At 36.1% G+C, this 18,088-nt stretch overlaps 1 protein-coding gene across 4 annotated transcripts in view; it reads right to left on the bottom strand.

Annotated features, from left to right (window-relative positions):
• Positions 1–1,362: 1,362 nt before the first annotated feature.
• LOC128013055 (cyclin-Y-like) overlaps positions 1,363–18,088 on the bottom strand; it is a 54,995-nt gene continuing 38,269 nt past the window's right edge. Inside the window, exons 3-12 of one of the 4 annotated variants that reach the window (XM_052595778.1) lie at positions 17,625–17,645; positions 14,453–14,487; positions 13,840–13,863; positions 13,400–13,503; positions 13,073–13,108; positions 12,753–12,810; positions 12,553–12,672; positions 8,281–8,447; positions 6,938–7,100; positions 4,529–5,883 (exon numbers count right to left, since the gene is read on the bottom strand). In XM_052595778.1, coding sequence (XP_052451738.1) covers positions 5,767–5,883; positions 6,938–7,100; positions 8,281–8,447; positions 12,553–12,672; positions 12,753–12,810; positions 13,073–13,108; positions 13,400–13,503; positions 13,840–13,863; positions 14,453–14,487; positions 17,625–17,645 — 845 coding nt within the window. In that variant the 3' untranslated portion in view covers positions 4,529–5,766. Of the gene's footprint in view, positions 5,884–6,937; positions 7,101–8,280; positions 8,448–12,552; positions 12,673–12,752; positions 12,811–13,072; positions 13,109–13,399; positions 13,504–13,839; positions 13,864–14,452; positions 14,488–17,624; positions 17,646–18,088 lie in introns of all 4 variants that reach the window. The other 3 variants (XM_052595780.1, XM_052595779.1, XM_052595781.1) reach the window with 3 other exon arrangements.

The following is an 18,088-nucleotide window of genomic DNA, read 5'->3' as shown; positions in this document are numbered from 1 at the left end:
GTCCAACTCAGACGCCAACAAGGTGGAGGTGGAGTACTGGTTTGGGCTGCTATCATCAAAGATGAGCTTGTGGGGCCTTTTCGGGTTGAGGATGGAGTCAAGCTCAACCCCCAATCCTACTGCCAGTTTCTGGAAGACACCTTCTTCAAGAAGTGGTACAGGAAGAAGTCTGCATCCTTCAAGAAAAACATGATTTTCATGCAGGACAATGCTCCATCACACGCGTCCAAGTACTCCACAGCGTGGCTGGCAAGAAAGGGTCTAAAAGAAGAAAAACTAATGACTTGGCCTCCTTGTTCACCTGATCTGAACCCCATAGAGAACCTGTGGTCCATCATGAAATGTGAGATTTACAAGGAGGGAAAACAGTACACCTCTCTGAACAGTGTCTGGGAGGCTGTGGTTGCTGTTGCACGCAATGTTGATGGTGAACAGATCAAAACACTGACAGAATCCATGGATGGCAGGCTTTTGAGTGTCCTTGCATAGAAAGGTGGCTATATTGGTCACTGATTTGTTTTTGTTTTGTTTTTGAATGTCAGAAATGTATATTTGTGAATGTTGAGATGTTATATTGGTTTCACTGCTGAAAATAAATAATTGAAATGGGTATATATTTGTTTTTTGTTAAGTTGCCTAATAATTATGCACAGTAATCGTCACCTGCACACACAGAGATCCTCCTAAAATAGCTACAACTAAAAACAAACTAAAAACTACTTCCAAAAATATTCAGCTTTGATATTAATGCGTTTTTGGAATCATTGAGAACATGGTTGTTGTTCAATAATAAAATTATTCCTCAAAAATACAACTTGGCTAATAATTCTGCACTCCCTGTATTATCTCTATCAGTGGTTTCTAATTGATAAAGTATGGCAAATTACACCCTCCAACATCGACCCCCATTCCATGCAATTTGCCAAAATAAAATGTGAAATGCCTAAGAACCTCTGAAAATTAAAACTCAGTTTACTCAAAATTGAGACTCATTTGCTGAGTTTCTTCATCTATCTGAAATGTCAAAATGTCAAAGTTTGTTTTTATTGGCTGTTAGTTTTATATATCTCGATTAGACTGTGGCAGCACTGGGAATAATTGTGAGAAATCCATTTCACCCATGCAAGGATTTGAGAGAATGAAGAAGAGAATGTAAAAATGACAATACATACTAAAAATGACAAAAATGGCACAAAAACAAAGAGCCAACTCAAAAGCTGTAACTTAACAGCACAAGATGTTCTGCAGAAATTGACTAAAATACATAAAATAAATAAAAATCCTACCCTGAAAAATATGACCCAGTCCCCTCTATTCATCTTATGTAATGTGATGAGACTCATTAAAAACACATTAGATCAGTTTTTATTGCAACTTTTAAAAGTTTATTCTTGTGGCGGTTTCTAAACATTGCTTCTGATCTGGGAGCATCAGTTAAAATAATAGTTCGAGAAAAAAAAAAAAAAAAAACTGCATGCAACCATTGTAGCCTCCAGATCCTGGGCGGACGGCCGCAGGTGACTGGGTTCACTTAGTTAAACAGAAAGTAGAATCAACTAAGATCATACACAGGAGATAGGATTCAGCCTTTGGCACACACTGAAAACATACAGAAGAAGGGTTTGACCTGTGGAACAGAAACAAATGACAACAACAATGTATTATTCATAAGAACAGGCATACAATTAGTGACCGAACATCAAATAAAAATCACAGCTACAGCAGTTTTCTTTCTTTTTTCACAGGAAACCACTTATTGTATAAATGTTCTGAAAGATCTGAATTTGTCATTAGAAATTCCAATGAAAAATGAGAAAGATTACAGAGAAACAGATGGAAAGAGCAAGAGAGAGGTATTAAATAAGAAACAAGGACTCTATGCAGAGGTAGAGTTCAGTGCACACAGCTAAAACTCGCTGCCTACTGCCTCCTATCACTACGACTCGAGTTTATAACACCGTCTTCAGATCCAACGCTGGGCCGCATCCTCACATGCTCAGAAAATAAATAAAATAATACAATCTTCAATGCTTCAAATCAGTCTTTCCATTCATGATTCCATTTGCCTCCCCAAAGACACTTTCTCAAATGTTTTTTTCCTGATTTCAAAACTCTTAGAATGTGAAAGGGAGTCTAAAGCACCGCCATTTGCAAGAAGCAGACCTTCCTTGAGAAGTACTTTGGTCAGTCTTCCTTCATCTTAAGGAAATCAACTAAAACAGACATCTGGGTTCACTGCACGTTTTGTCTAGTATCATCTCTGACAAAACGTAATCTAAACACGAGTTGCTCAGGAAGTGATTCTCACCAAACCTGTCAAGAACATGTCTAGGTCATATTTCACCACAATATTTAAAGAAACTTAAAATTATATATTGCATGAATAAGATATTTAAAGGGATACTCCACCCTAAAATGAAAATTTTGTCATTAATCACTTAACCCCATGTTGTTCCAAACCCGTACAAGCGTTGTTCATCTTCGGAACACAATTTAAGATATTTTGGATTGTGACTGTCCCATAGACTGCCAAGTATCATGCACTGTCAAGGTCCAGAAAATTATATATATATATATATATATATATATATATATATATATATAAAAAAAAAAATACACATTGCCAGTATAGTCCATCTTCCATCAGTGGTTAAATCTGAATTTTATGAAGCCACAAGAATACTTTTTGTACACAAAGAAAACAAAAATAATGACTTTATTCAAGAATTCGTCTCCTTGCATGACTCTAGCGCCATCTTGGAGAATATGCATCCGGCCGATATTCTCCGAAATGATGCTACGGTGATGCGGAGAGACACAGAGGAGACAAGTTGTTGAATAAAGTTGTTATTTTTGTACAAACAGTATTCTCGTCGCTTCATACCGTTACGGTTGAACCACTGATGACAGATCCTGACTATTCTGACGATGCTTTTAATACTTTCCTGGACCTTGACAGTGTAATTTACTTGTCAGTCTATGGGACAGTCTCAAGTCTACCGGTTTTCATCCAAAATATCTTAAATTGTGTTCCGAAGACAAATGAAGCTTTTAAGTGTTACAAACAACATGGGGGTAAGTTAATTTTCTTTTTGGGGTGAACTAACCCTTTGAGCCCACAAACATGACAAATACAATCTTCTCATCCTAAAATGGGCTTAATTTTCTTCTTGCAAAATATAATTTTTGCTTTTGATTTTGCAGGAAATATTTAACCTGTATGTCCAGTCGGATATGTTGGCATCACAAATAGCCTTCTTACTGTATTTTATACAAAAGACACAAAGTGTGCACTATATTTAGATACAACTATTTTTTTGTTAGTTTTTTTCTTTTCAAGTAAAAATATTAAGACGCTTTTGGGCATTGGAGATAAAATACCTAGAAGAAAAAAATGACTATAATTAATAAAATAATAAACACATACTGCTTAAAAAAAATGGCAATTTTGATGCCATGTGAAGCAATTACTAATAAAATAAATTGCTGTTTTCATTGCTGCTAAAGTAAAAAAAAAAAAAAAAAAAATCTATTGCAGAATTACATTCATATCAACAAAACATTGTTAAATTGCTTTGTCACTTTTGTGATGCAAAAAAAAAAAAAAAAAAAAAAAAGGTTAAACTCAACTGGAAATATAACTGATTACAGAAAAAAAAAAAAAAAAAAAAAAAACACCTCAATGACAGATGTACGTATTCCTGATAAAATAACTGACATGTTTATATTTTTTCTTGTTTTTTATCCAGAATTAAGGAATTAACAAAAGTAAACACTGGTCACAAATAAATATCTGAAGATCATAATTAAATTTCTTTAAGTATGTACAATATACAAAAGACGTTTGGAAGTTCTAATTTTCAAGGTGTTTCAGAGTGAAGTCTCACAAATGAACATTTCTCAGTTCCTCTCAACAGATAAGATAAGGAATCATTTTCACACACACATCTGATGACATAACACTTGCTTTGAATTGGGAAGAATTGATTTTAAATCTAATTCTGCTGTCTAAAATCGAGTGCTATCAAACAATTAATCACATTCAAAATAAGTTTTTGTTTACATTATATGTGCACTGTGTATATTTATAATGAATATATAAACACACACAAATGCATGAATTTATTTCAGAGAAAATTAAATGTATTTAGATATAACAAATAATTTGACTATAAATATAGACATGGAAATACATGTATTTTTTTCAAAATATATTGTATGTGTGCATAATGAATATCCACAGAACAAATTATTTATAATAATAATAATAATATATTTTTTGTTGTTGTTGTTGATGCGATTCATCGTTTGACAGCAGTACGAAAACATGTTTTGCTGTCTTAATGAGAAGAGAAAAATAAAATGATTAATTTCATATTCTACATCTAAGGTCATTTTCCCGCTAAATGCAGGCACTGCAGGTGATGGCAGTGGATACAGCAGGAATTCCTCTTTCTCACCAATTCAATTTAGTCTCCTGTGTAACACATCATAATTGAGAAATAAAACTCTGCAATCAGTCCGAACATTTGTATCATAGTGGCACTTGGAGCCTCAACTTTAATAAGCATTTTGACTTTGACGCACCAATTTTAGCGCAATGTTATCTGAGAGTTCCCAAGGAGCCTTTAATCATCATTAAATATCACCTCCAATCTTTCTAATGGGTATTGTACGGAATAGATAAAACGCACATTTTATTGCTTTGAGAATTGGAAATGAGTGACACAGCATGTGTATATCTGGTGTTTGTTGAGGTTATTAAAAAATGGTGACGAGAATAAACACGTTCATGGTCACTGAAGATGGAATGTCATTGTTGACTTTACAGAAGAAAAACCTTTCATTTCCGTTTTGAAACTTCCAATTTTAGTCAATTCGACATTGTACATTTTAAATTGCAACTAATTATTTCAAGACATTCAATTATTGAATCTTGTGTTCCAAAAGTAAAGTCCCAAGCACTTCATATGGAAACCCTCCACACCACTTTCCTTCTGAAAATACAAAGTCAGCTTCCTTTACTCTTCTACGATGAGACTAAATGGCGCAAACTGCCTTTGAGTATAACAAATAGAAGGAAATAAACACAATAAAACAAAACAATAAAATAATCAGACTAAATAAAGAGGTCCAGATTGTATATATTCCCATTCATTTGCATTGTTAGACAAATTTTAACCATCATTACGGATATCTTTAATTTAAAATAAATCTTAATGAGATCAAATGTTAAATAACTATGTAAGAACAGTGGTAATTTTATAGTTTGATCAGCTCACAGCTATTTGGAGAGAAATACTTTAAGGAATGAAGTGGTTGATTTTGGCTCTTGATCTTGATACAACACAACCTTGAGCATCCAGGTGGAATTTGTTTTAACCATACGAGATCAGTTAACACAGTACGAACACGTCCTCACCTAGAATAACAAACACGTATGACACGGAGCTGTTGGAATGCTGTTCCAGTCATTGGGCTTCTTTCTACCTCATTTATATTCACATACTCCAGTTTTATTTTTCTCTGAACTGCAGTAGCAGTGTCCCCCTCTCTTCTCTAAGCCACAGGTTGGAAAGTGATCGTTGTGTGGATGTTTTGTATATACAGCAGCCGTACGACCAGCAAGGAAACTCTTTCGAACAAAAACCTCTGGCTCAAGAGTCTAGTGGAGTTACTAAGCACGTATGTGTCCTCTTAGAGAACGCTTCTTCAGACAGTCTTTTTCTCTCAGTCTCTCGTGAAAGTCCCCAATGTCCACCATTATTAGGATATGATGGCCGGGGACCATCTGACCACTGTCAGGTTATCTGCACTCACTGAGTGCTTCTTGGCTCCTTTTCTCAAGTCTTTATATTTGTCGTCACAAAGCCTGGAGATCGCCTGCAAGAAACACAAGAAACATTTTAATACTCTATATTTTGTATAAAAAAATATTTTTAGAAATGTTTATGACTTCAACAGCTTTTATACATTTCTTAGCTTGACTTTTTCAGGCCCAGAATGTTACAATTATTATTATTTATTAAAAAAAATCCACAAATGTGGAAATAACACAAGGCTCATCTTACTCAAGGTGTTCCCCAGGGTTCTGTTTTTGGCCCTTTTCTTTTTCTACATTTATATTATTATTAACCTGTAAGTCATTATTTGCTGACTTATAAGAGTTATAAATGTCATATAATATATAAGTCTGATACAACTGAAGGTGTCACAGAAAAAGTATGGGCCAAACCTGTACTTTCTGATGCAAGAACCAAATTTCCAAGTACCACAACCTCCAAGAATAAGTGGGAAAAAAGTGTCATTTTTGAGACAAGATACAACTTGTGTCCATTATTTTGAGATGACAGGTGATGGTGTGTGGGAGCGTATAAAGAGGACTAGTGCAAGATGGAAGCAGGGTGACTGGTCCTCATGAAAGAACTAGATCACACACTACTGATTGATTGAGCTGTCCACACACAGACCACTGACTCTAGATGGGCTAGTGGGCTATTACTCCACCAAAGGTAACTGTGCGCACACACACACAACTGAACTAACTAACATCATTATAGGCCTGGTCTTGTCAGGACTGTAATTGGGCAGCATTAAGGCTGAATTCTGGCATAAGGCACACATGGGGATACAGCCGAGGTAATTACTCAGCCTGCTGCTACTGAACCAATGGACCAAATACAACATGTCATGATATCCCTTCTTAGTGAAAGCTGGACCAAAGCAAGCCTTCAAGTCTTACTGACATATTCTTTGTAACTTGCTGGAATAATACTAACAGATTCAGTATTACAATTTGCTGAAATATTGGACTTCTCATGAAAACCTAGAAACCACAACATACTGGGATATGAAGAGATCTTGAGTGACAAATGGAGATAAATATCTTAAGCTATATAATGTGTGCTAATGATCTAGAGTAGTATCGACCACTCACCTCAAGTTTCTGGGCCTTGTCTCTGCTGAGAGGCTCAAGGGGAAAGTTGAGGTTGTTCGCCTCTGAAAGTGAACGCAAGTCAAAATAGTACTTGGCGTAGACGCTTGATGGAACATTAATATTGAACTGCAGCAGCTCCAGAAACTGTCGCTCCAGCTCATTCCTGGTGGGAGAGAGAAAGCAAAGATGATTAGTTTTGCGTATGTTGCTTTTGACATTTGTCAGTGGGTGGAAATAAGTAAAAAGGAAATCTTGACAGCTTAGCTATTCAAGGGAATTCTGATTTAGCATGTTTCAATGAAAATTTATGTCTTTTCATTTTAAAACTTCAATCCTGAAAAAGACAAGCCCTGATCATCTGTTCATATTAAAAATCTTACTTTATTCACCCCCAAATTTCTTACCACAGATGAAACTCCTCAAAGTTCAAAATAAACAATGTATTGTCACCCCTTCCTACCAACCGCATAATTATTCCAACGCATGCAGAAACCAACCAGCTTAATATAACTATCAGTGAAGCCACTGACAATAAAAAGACAACACACACCCACAAACCCACTCTCTATGGTCCTCCATGCTGTTTGTGGTGTGCTTTGAGAACAATATGACTGCCGCCTCCACTGAATCTTTAGTCAGGACGGCCTTTAGAATAACTGTGCTCAGCAGGAGTTGAAAGGGCAGATGTGACAACATGCTGAAAGTCTCAAGTATCACTCTTTATATGTGTCAGCTCAATTTCTTGGTACCTTGCTTTCTGGAATATTATGTATTGTACCTTAAGGTCTCTAGGATGTAGTTTCTGAAGAACATCATAAAAATCGTACATACCAGTTCTATTTATGCTTAGAACCTTAGAAAAGCTGCCAATAGATAAAGTAAATGTTATACCACAATACATGATTTATGGAGGGCACCAACCTCTGTGTTCAACATAATAATAAAACATACCCTTATAATGCCTGTTCCTTATTGCTTTATTTATAGGTGATTATCTTGCTTATTATGCAGAATCTGTTACATCATGAAAGTTTTACGTTAGCTGTAATTCAGCATATATTAAAAAAATGTTTGAAGGCTGAGCAGCAAAGTTTTGTTTCCATCCACCAAAGCGAATTTAACTTGTATGAAACATTGGAATATTACATAAAACTTTAATGAGTAAAGCACCGTTTTCATCTGGTTTTCAAAACTATTGTGTTCAAGATACGTGTTGCTTCCAAGGAAACTGGTGCAAAGTATCAATAATAAAAATGGAAGTTTGGAACCGACAAAGCCACTGTAGCTTTTTTTCCTACATACAGTATTAAATTACTTCAGCGGTGCAAGAGACACACACTTACATGTCTTCAACGGTGATGTCTTTGAGGATCTGGCAGTAGTCAACATTCCATACAGCCTGATCATCCCACACTTTTGATGCCAACAGGATAGCACCCAAAACAATCCTCTTCCAGTTAGCAGGACAAATGTCAATCTCTGCATATGTTGATAATCTCTCCAGATACACCTGACAGAAAAAAAAAAGTACATCCATTTTAAGTTAAACATTAAAGAGATTTGACTAATATGCCAATTATGAGAATCTTGTCCATCAAGTCAAATTTGAAGAAACCAATGTTTGTTTTTAGATTCTGGTGACTGACCCTAGCATTTCTGTTTTTGGAGCAAGGTTACAACAGCGTCACTGCAAATATGTGGTTACTGCAAGACTGACACGTAGGTCATGGGACATGAATGCCGAAAGACAAACAGACAGACATGCTCAGCCAACCAACAAAAACACCTGATGCCCCACTGGTAAAAAAAATAATAATAATAACTGCAAACAAACACCATTCAGTTTAACAGCACTAATAGAAAAGTAATTTTTTGGACATGAACAATGAATCCTTTAAAAACGTTGTAAGTGCTATGTAAATACAAAGTTTATGAGGAATTTCAGTCAGGTTTCAGGGCCCATCATAGACCAGAGACTGCATTTAGAATTACAGATGAGTTGCGTCTGGTATATGACCAAGACTGCATTTCACTCCATTTTTACTAGAGCTGGGTGCTTTTGACACTATAGATTTACATCGACATTTATGCATTTAGCAGACGCTTTTATCCAAAGCTAATTACAGTGCATTCAGGCTATACATTTCTTACCAGTATGTGTGTTCCCTGGGAATATAACCCACAACCTATTGCACTACTAATGCAATGCTCTACGACGGAGCCACAGGAACTGATCATGATCATACTCTAACATTGATTAGAGAATTGCATTGCCTTAAGCTGGTTTAGAATGGACTGTTACCAATTTGTTTAAACATGGAACTAGAAAATCTAACATTAGTAAGTATGGGGTGTCACACAGATCTGTGTTAGGCCCCCTGCTGTTTTCAATATACATGCTGCCCTTTGGAAATATGAACAAAAATTTGGATTAGGTTAGTTTGGTTCTCTTTAAGGTTTTTCTCCAACACTTCACCACCTTGACACCGTTACCTGTGACTGCTCACTGGGCCTCATTGAGATTAAATTTAAGATTCTCTTCATAAGGAGCCAATACGAATTATTGCAACAAACATTTTCTGCCATCTACATTTCAAAAATGCATTATACAAATGAATGTGAAAGCAATGATTTGATAATTGCTTCAAGTTATTTTTCAGTATTTAAAAGATTATGGCTAATCTTGGCTCTGGAATTTTTGCTATATTTCATGGTTTTTGAAAAATAAGGCAAAAATACACACTTGCCTAACAAAAACTCACTCTGTACCACTGACTCCAAAATCACACGGATACATTATTTCCCTATCATAAAGATGAGAGAAAAATATATTCTGATCAAACTGCTTCCTGAGGTGCACATAAATTATCCGTCTACTGACAACACAGAAATTTTGAAGGAGAACAGGTAGATTACGGAGCCCTTTATTCTGTTTTATACACTTTAAAGATTGTTTAGCAATACATTATGAAAAAAAATAGCACACCTCTTTTTAACATGCTACATGATTCTATGTACTTTTACTGTCTTTTGGACAAGTAACATAACAAAGGCAACTGATATGTTTAATGGCAAAAAAATAAATGAGGATGATCACTAGCAAAAGTGTTGGCTTCTTAAGTAACTCCAATAATATTTCTCTGTGTACTTCTAAAGAAAAGTTATAAACATTACTTATTGAGTGGTAGAATTGTAAATATGTGCTCTGTTGACGTGGAGTAAGACATTATGCTATAGCCATGGGCGTCTTATGCATTCATAAACACTGCTGATGGATGTAGGCGAACAAAGAAGACCTTATGAAATGAAAAACGCATGATGTATGCAATGCGATGCAAAAAAAAAAAAAAAAAAGATGTAGAAGCACTAAGCAGCGCAAATGCACATACACACACACACAAATTGGGGAAAACAATGTCAAATAATATTAGTTTTCTCACAGTGGGAATGAAATCTAATAAGAGCTCAATTTTGTTTGTGCAAAGTGTAAGACAGAAATCACACGTTTAATTGCTTCCACTGCACCGGGGGGCTCCGGCTCACCCGTGGGCTCCGGCTCACCCGTGGGCAGCGGTGCATTAAATATGTGCTTATGAGAGTATGTTTGTGAGCTAATTTCCTCGACACTGTTCAAGATGAACAAGTGTCAGCAAATGGGAAAAAATTACACACCTACAATTGATAAATCAACAACCTACAAAAACTCTCCAGGGACATTGGTCAGCAGCCTAATAGAAACCATTAACCAGAGTAGAGCTATGAAAACATCATTCAGTTTTGATTCAGATGAGTCATAAACATTTTAAGAGGACAAATTACCATAAAGTGTTATATAAGGGTTAGTTATATACTATTAAATTATTCATATGTATTAAATTTTGGAATATTTTTAGTTTTTTTTTTTTTTAGTGTCATTTTTATTTGCTTTTGTCATATTAATAATAAAAATGTTTTTAAATATATATTTATATTTTGCGTCATTTCAGTTTTGATTTAGTATTAGAAACTGCAGTACTTTAGCTTAAATGTATTTTATTTTGATGCCAAGGTAACATTAACAGGGTTTCTGCGGGTCTTCCGTGGGTTCATTTCTTTCAGTAATTCAGCTCAAATTGTGAAACTGGTGTATTAAATAAATTCAATGCACACAGACTAAAGTCTGAAGAAAATAAGTCTTGGGTTCTTTTAATTGTGAAGACATTGCACCCCAAATCATCACAGACTTCGGAAACTCAACACTGGACTTCAAGCTACTTGGGCTATGAGCTTCTCCACCCTTCCTCCAGACTCTAGGACCTTGGTTTCCAAATGAAATACAGCTATATTTTAAGTAATAAAAATGATTTAGTGTTAGTTAACAATAAAAACACTATTTTGTTGTCATGATAAATAGGGAGATATATTACTCATAGTACTGAATAATTAATTATTTTGTCAGTGAACAACGGCTCTGTGTAGTAAAGCTGCTCCTCGTGAAATTTACCGCTGATTACAGAACCGCCATTACTGACAAGATGCGCATTAAATATCAGGCGATATTTACCGTGCATCCCTATTTGATAGTGTGCTTTTCAAGTCAATCAGTCTCCAATGAAGTTCACTGTTTGCAGTGACTCATAGATTCCTTTCAATAACTGAAGCAACCAGCAACAGCCAATCAGCTTTCACCAGCATCTCCGCACCTGTTGCCCCCTACAGGTCAAGGAACAGGCTAAATCAGTCTCAATCTACATTTAGAAACAAAGAAAGACAAACAATCTGTTCATCTGAGAAGTCTATTAGTGTACAGATAACACAACACCGATCCCAAACTCATACAAAATATCTACACTAAAACTGCACTCAAAACTGAATTTTTATCAAATTCAGATTTTGACTATATGTATCAAGTCTGGTCCACTTTGCAGTTTTTATTAAACCATCTAGAAAGAGACTGACTGATATTTAACTTAATCTACCACAGTTAGCGTTTCATATGATATACAGGTCTGAAATCTTTGGTGGTACTATAATAATAATAATAATAATAGGTATATGATAAAGGTTTTACAAGTAATAATAGTAAAGTAATCATAGGGATATCTATGTTAATTTTTAGGTCAGATATTTCAGTCATCTAAAGATAATAAATTGATTAAAACCAATTAGATTAGACACTCTTGCCTTTCTTTTTTATTTGCAATAGATCAGATGAGAATGTGAAGAGTCCATTGGAACAATCAGAGGTCGAGACAACATTTCCATTGGATTGTAAGTACAGATTAAAACCCTATTAAACACACACACACACTTAAGCCCTCTTCAAGCATTCACAGCCCCTTGTATGTCTACAACTTGTTTAATGACAGCTCTGGAAGGTATTTGGTTGGAGAAGTGAGAAGGGATGAGGCTTCAAAAGAAGGATTTCATCACCAAGGAGGAACGGTGACCCTCAGACAGCTGCTGGGCTTAGTGCCCACGAATAAAGCGCTAAATATGACACCCATTTTCACCTGAGTGATGGTAAATCCACTTCACTGTTGGTAAACCCTATTTTAACTTGTTACCAGCCAATCCAAAAAGACACAGATGAACTTTCATTTGTCCGCCATCCAGTCACATGACCTTCCACTCACCAGAGTAACTACGGCACACTCAGCCGTGAGCTGGGCGGCACTGAAGAGCGTACGAAGGAATCTGTAGATCTGTTTCTGTTCTGGGTCGTGCTTGTCATAGTCTGACGGCACCTCCGATTTCTGAGGGAAGAGGAAGTTTCGGGACGTTCAAACTTGTAACTAGATGTCTTATAAATGAGCTGCAGAAATGAACCACTTACTGAAAGCGGATGAAGTTTTTCATCAAAAATGTCTAACAGCATTCGCCCGTCCACATTTCTGAAAGAAGAAGGGTGAATTGGAATTATATATGGGAAGACTGATACTTATTCTGCACTGTATTCATACGTTGCCGGAACCTTGTCTAAAAGTTATATCTCAGCAGCTCTGAAGCCTTGGAGTCTGAAGGTTATATAACGCATTGAGAGTTTCTATGGTATTACAGATTTAAAATAGAGCCAGACAGAGAAAAAGACGATATAAAAGTATGGTTGGTAGGTAGGGAGATATATCTCTCTGTAGAGGGAAATGAAAAACATACCTGTTCTTTATGTGGTAGTATATTGCGAGGGCAACACTGCAAACAGAAGAAATAGCAGAAAGAAGTTGATAAAACGGTGGTCAACATGATAAAGCATCAAATAAATTCAAGCTGAAGGAGAGGTTGTCTTTTGTATTGCGCTGCTATTGCATTGTCCTCGCAAACTTTGCTACGTGCATATGAAAGAATATGCTGTTGTTTTTATCACTCAGCAGAACAGTGAATAATATGGACTCCACAACATACTACAGTATGTATGATGCAAAGTGTCATTCATAAACTATTCCTGGATAAATCAATGCAACAAGGGGCCTTGTCAATCAGTACCATTTAATAGTGTGTTTGAGGTTGGGTTGGCTAACGGTGCTGTCATCCAGGAAGATCGTCGAACAGGAGCTGTACTTGCGTCTCATTGGGCCAGATGGATGTTGCTGGAAGAACAAGGACACACAGAGTGCAAATTAGAATATCAGTTATCATCAAACACATACAAACACACACTTTTAGCAAATGGGCTGAAAATTATGCCACCTGCAGCCCCAGAGAAGCCATTATCATCTCATTCATTCCTGAGAGTGATTCTCACTTAATGTGTGTGTGTGTGTGGGTTCAAATCCCAATCCATTACAATATAAACACAGCAATGTATTATGCAAGATTTCAAACCGATAAGCAACATTAACAATGCAAATAAATCATTACAATGTCAAAAGAGACACAATATCACAGTTTAAGGAAAGTAAACAGAGCAATGAGCAAATATTTACCTTTGACTCCGCAATGTGTGTTAACTTGCAAAGTAATAGAAGACGTTAAAATAGGAACAAAACATAAGCTATTCATTGCAAATCGTGTATGAATAGCATGCGGTAATGAAATGAAGAAAATGAAGTCATGCATATTAAAGGAATAGTCCCCCTAAAAATGAAAATTCACTGAAAATGTAGCCAGTCATGGACCATCCAAGATGTAGATGACTCTGTTGGCAGTGGCACCCATTCACTAACAAAGATCCATTGATGGGAAAGTGATGTAATGCTATATTTCTCCAAATTCATTCCAATGAAAAACAAACCCTTCTTCGTTTTGAATGGCATGAGGGTAAATTTTCAGCAAATTGTCATTTTTGGGTGAACTACTTCTTTACAACAATTACATTAGAATGCACAAGAGTGGAACAGAAAAGCAATGCTGTTAATGATGCAACACAAGCTCAGAGACTCATGCAACACTGGTTCCTGCATTCCCATGTGGCTGAGTGTGGGATTTGATTAGTTCTGTGGGTGTTGTGACATGTGAGGAGACATCTTCATCACAGACACAAGCATTATGAGAAACAGAAAATAAATGTCCACTGAGGTCATGGCCGCTGCTACTTACATGGTTGACGTACAGGCTTTTCCGTTTTTCCCGAACTGTTAAAAGAAACGCATAGTTAATAACTCTAGCAGTCACTACAGTTCATCAGAGAGAGACAAAAAGACAAGGGCCACAGTTAAAGTTATATCAGTAATATCAAGAGGGATGTTTCTAACAATCTGAGGTCTTAAACGGTCGGACAGTATTTCATTAACAGTTTGGGGGGCAGATAAATGAAAAAAAAAGGAAAAAAAGTGTTTTAATTAATTTGTCCCTAATATTTCTCTAAAATAATATTGCAGGTTAGTCTCTTAGAAAGATCTTTGACTATCAGCATGACGTCTGGTCCAATTTGGGGGTTATTCTAGCCAAGAAATACAATAAGCTTTGATGCAAACAGTTACTGATTGTGTAAGGCCGAAACCATACTCTTTCAAAGTATACAATTTTTATTTAATTTTTTTGCACGTGTTTGAAAGTGCTCGACATATGCATGCTAAGATGCTTCATCGTTGTACAGTGTCTTCACAATTTCTCTCCATAAGTTATAAGCGATACAAATGTTGTTATAGGCATTTAAGCAAGTGTCGTGTTCTCTCTTAACTATCAAGCCATGCACATTATATTCAGACAAAAATCCATTGTGGCCACGGATAAAGAATCAGTTTCCTACTTTATTTATTTATTTTTTGATAAATTAAGAATTCAATCTGAAGACTAAATTTGTTCCCTCATTTCAGTGCATCATGACCATACTAATATGTGCCTCAATTTTAATGAAATCAAAGTGAGGGAACCCATTTTTTATTTGTGGCCACAATTTAGCTAAACTAATTAGTAAAGTTTTACTAAAATGATCATGCAGCAGTTGCACAACCTAATAACCTGTGCTGGTGATGTTTGCCAAGAGTTAATACTTTCAAAAGTTGTTTGCTCTCTAAAAGCTTCATAAACCTTTCTATTTATTTGCCATCATTGGTCTCTGTGGAACAATGTTTAATGAGCACATACATACTACTAAGTACACATACTGTTACATTCTCAAAAGCTTCTTTAAAACACAAAAGCATTCTTTAGATTGTGGTTTTAAGATTAGAACCATGAGCATGTAAGTTTAAGCCCATGAATATTTATATATCAGTATCTGTCTTGATGAGGTTAACCAAACATAAAGAGGTCATTTACATATAGAAGTACATATAGAAGGCTGTGACATCAAGCCAATGGTGAAAATGGTAAGCTATGCTTTGTATATCCGCAATCCTAGCCTTTTAGGTTTCTCTTTTTAAATGATGAATACAAACAACTGCCCTCTGCTGGTATGGAGAGTTATTTCCTCTCATGCATAAAATCTGTAGTAATTGCGTTTATGGGTAAGAATCTTGGTACTTTTAAGAGCACCGACCGAATTACATTGGTACTACAGAGTACCAATTCGCATTAAATTAATCAAATTTCCAGACTAGCAAATTTCGGAATGCATCCGGGCATGAGAGTAAAGGGGGGTCACACACCGGACAAGAAGCAAAGCGCCGCGACACGGCTTTAAAATTTGAACACATTGTTTTCTATGAGTGTTTTCACACTGGCAGAGACGGTTCAAAATCCTGCCACACCACTCACATAGTTTTCCATAAAATCTCATTATATTGGTATAATATTTAAATAATGACTTCATCCTATGTGGATGTATTGTGCATTTTCAGCAAAATGTTGGTCTTTCTGTGATGCTAATACAGTCCGTATGCTTTATATAGAGAACCATCTCTTTCCATTTGCTCAGTTTTTTCTTTAATAAACACAACTTTATTAATTCTTGAAGTGAACATGAGGCAGCGCTGCGCTTTTCGTCCAGTGTGTAAACACCTTGTTTATACTTTTCTCTGGCTACGCTTCGTGAACCTCCGCTAACTGTGTGTGCATCTCCCCAAATGGACGATACCTTCACACTTTTCACACTCAAAATTATTATTATTATTATTTTTTTTAAATGAAGGGGCGACTAGGAGTAATTGTCCTCTAAATCCATTGGGAATCGGCTGCAAAGTAGTAGTTTGCCAGTCCAAAACTCAATTTTAAGATGAGTTAATGAATTCATTCATTTCTTTACGTACAGACTGATTAAGGTTGTAAGTTTCGAAAACTTTGAAAATGTTTTTTTTTAGCACACTTCATCAAACCCATACCGCAAAATAATCAAATAATTATACTAAAACCAGTGAACTTTTGGAATATTATTATTTCTGACAGAATTAGTTTGTTTTGTGTGTAAAATTTCTGAATAAATAAGAAAAAGAAGCTGAAATTGAACGCTTTGGACTTATTTATTTGTTTTCAATGAAATAAATGTTTCTGTTATTACACAGAGAGGAAAAGTACTGGAAAAAGGCCCAGCTGGGTTTGGGATTTTTTGAATCTCGTTTACAACAGTTCCCGATGCTATTTGCGGTGTGTTTAAGCACATCGTTTTTCTTTGATGTCGATTTGGTTTGTCTGGTAGCTTGTACAAAAGAGACCTCTGAGACATCTTACCAATAAGATGGGCGGGGCCAGTTACTTTGACTGACAGGTAATGTGCTAAAAGCCTGACCCAAACTGAGACTGCAGGTGTAAGTGAAGAGGCATTGTGTGTGCGGTCATGTGGGATAGACATTTTACCAAAGTCCCTGGAGCCCTTCACACACACACAAATATGAAAGCTAGTGTTTCTTCTCATATATTAGCAGTTTGACTATTTTTCATCAATATCATACCTATTAATTTAAACTACAGCACTAGAGATCTACAGATGACAGAAAAGCGTACATGAATCTAAACAATCAGCTGCACAGCCAGACAAATGGACAGATTCACAGACACTGTCAACATGCATTACCCCTCAATGATGCTAAACTGTGTGTAAATGTCTGAAAATACCGCTGTGGTTATATTTAATGATATTAATCTGTTGCCCCATTAAGCAGCTGCAAAATAATTAGCAACTTTTGGTTAGCTTTTAGCATAGCTATCTACAAAAGTGTAGCTTCGGTGCAGTTAAATGAAGTAGCTTGTAGCTTAACAAGCTAACGCTTCGAAGAAGATTCCTGAACAAATAACAGCTTGCAACATAAATTGAAACTAAAGACATTTAGAATCTATAAAGCTTCGACACAACACAGCAGCAGACTAACAAACAGGCTGAGATCAAACGTACCTTTCTTGTTGGGTAAAATAACTGAAAAACAAAAAGGTTTCTAAATTAAATCTGAGCATGGATAACAAGGCCGGCATTTACTTATTCCTGTCTCTACAGTCCATACTCCACTAATTTAGTTTATATCACTGAATTTCCCCTTTATACCGTCTCTAGAATCACAAGACGTCTGAGAGACCACAGTCACAAAACGTTACGCTAACAATTCACTGAGAAACCAGACAAATATCATATGATTAGCCTGGGTAGAAATATCCCCCTCTGAGAAGAGCTGACGGTTAAAGTATCAGCACCCAGGGGAATCGTGTTAAATCAAACTATTATTCAAGTCTTCTCCGAGGAGGGGATGTTCGGTCTGACTAAGTCAGTGCCATCTGTGCGGTCGCCTCCTGATTCGTTTGGATCAGGCCGAAGCAGTCCTGACTGCCGTTTAGTTTTAATTAACGTTCCCCTCCAGCATTCAA

This window comes from Carassius gibelio, chromosome B24 (genome assembly GCF_023724105.1).
Source record: "Carassius gibelio isolate Cgi1373 ecotype wild population from Czech Republic chromosome B24, carGib1.2-hapl.c, whole genome shotgun sequence".
NCBI lineage: Eukaryota > Metazoa > Chordata > Actinopteri > Cypriniformes > Cyprinidae > Carassius > Carassius gibelio.
The sequence above is the reverse complement of the archived record's forward strand: the minus strand, read 5'-3'. Positions and strand labels throughout refer to the sequence as shown.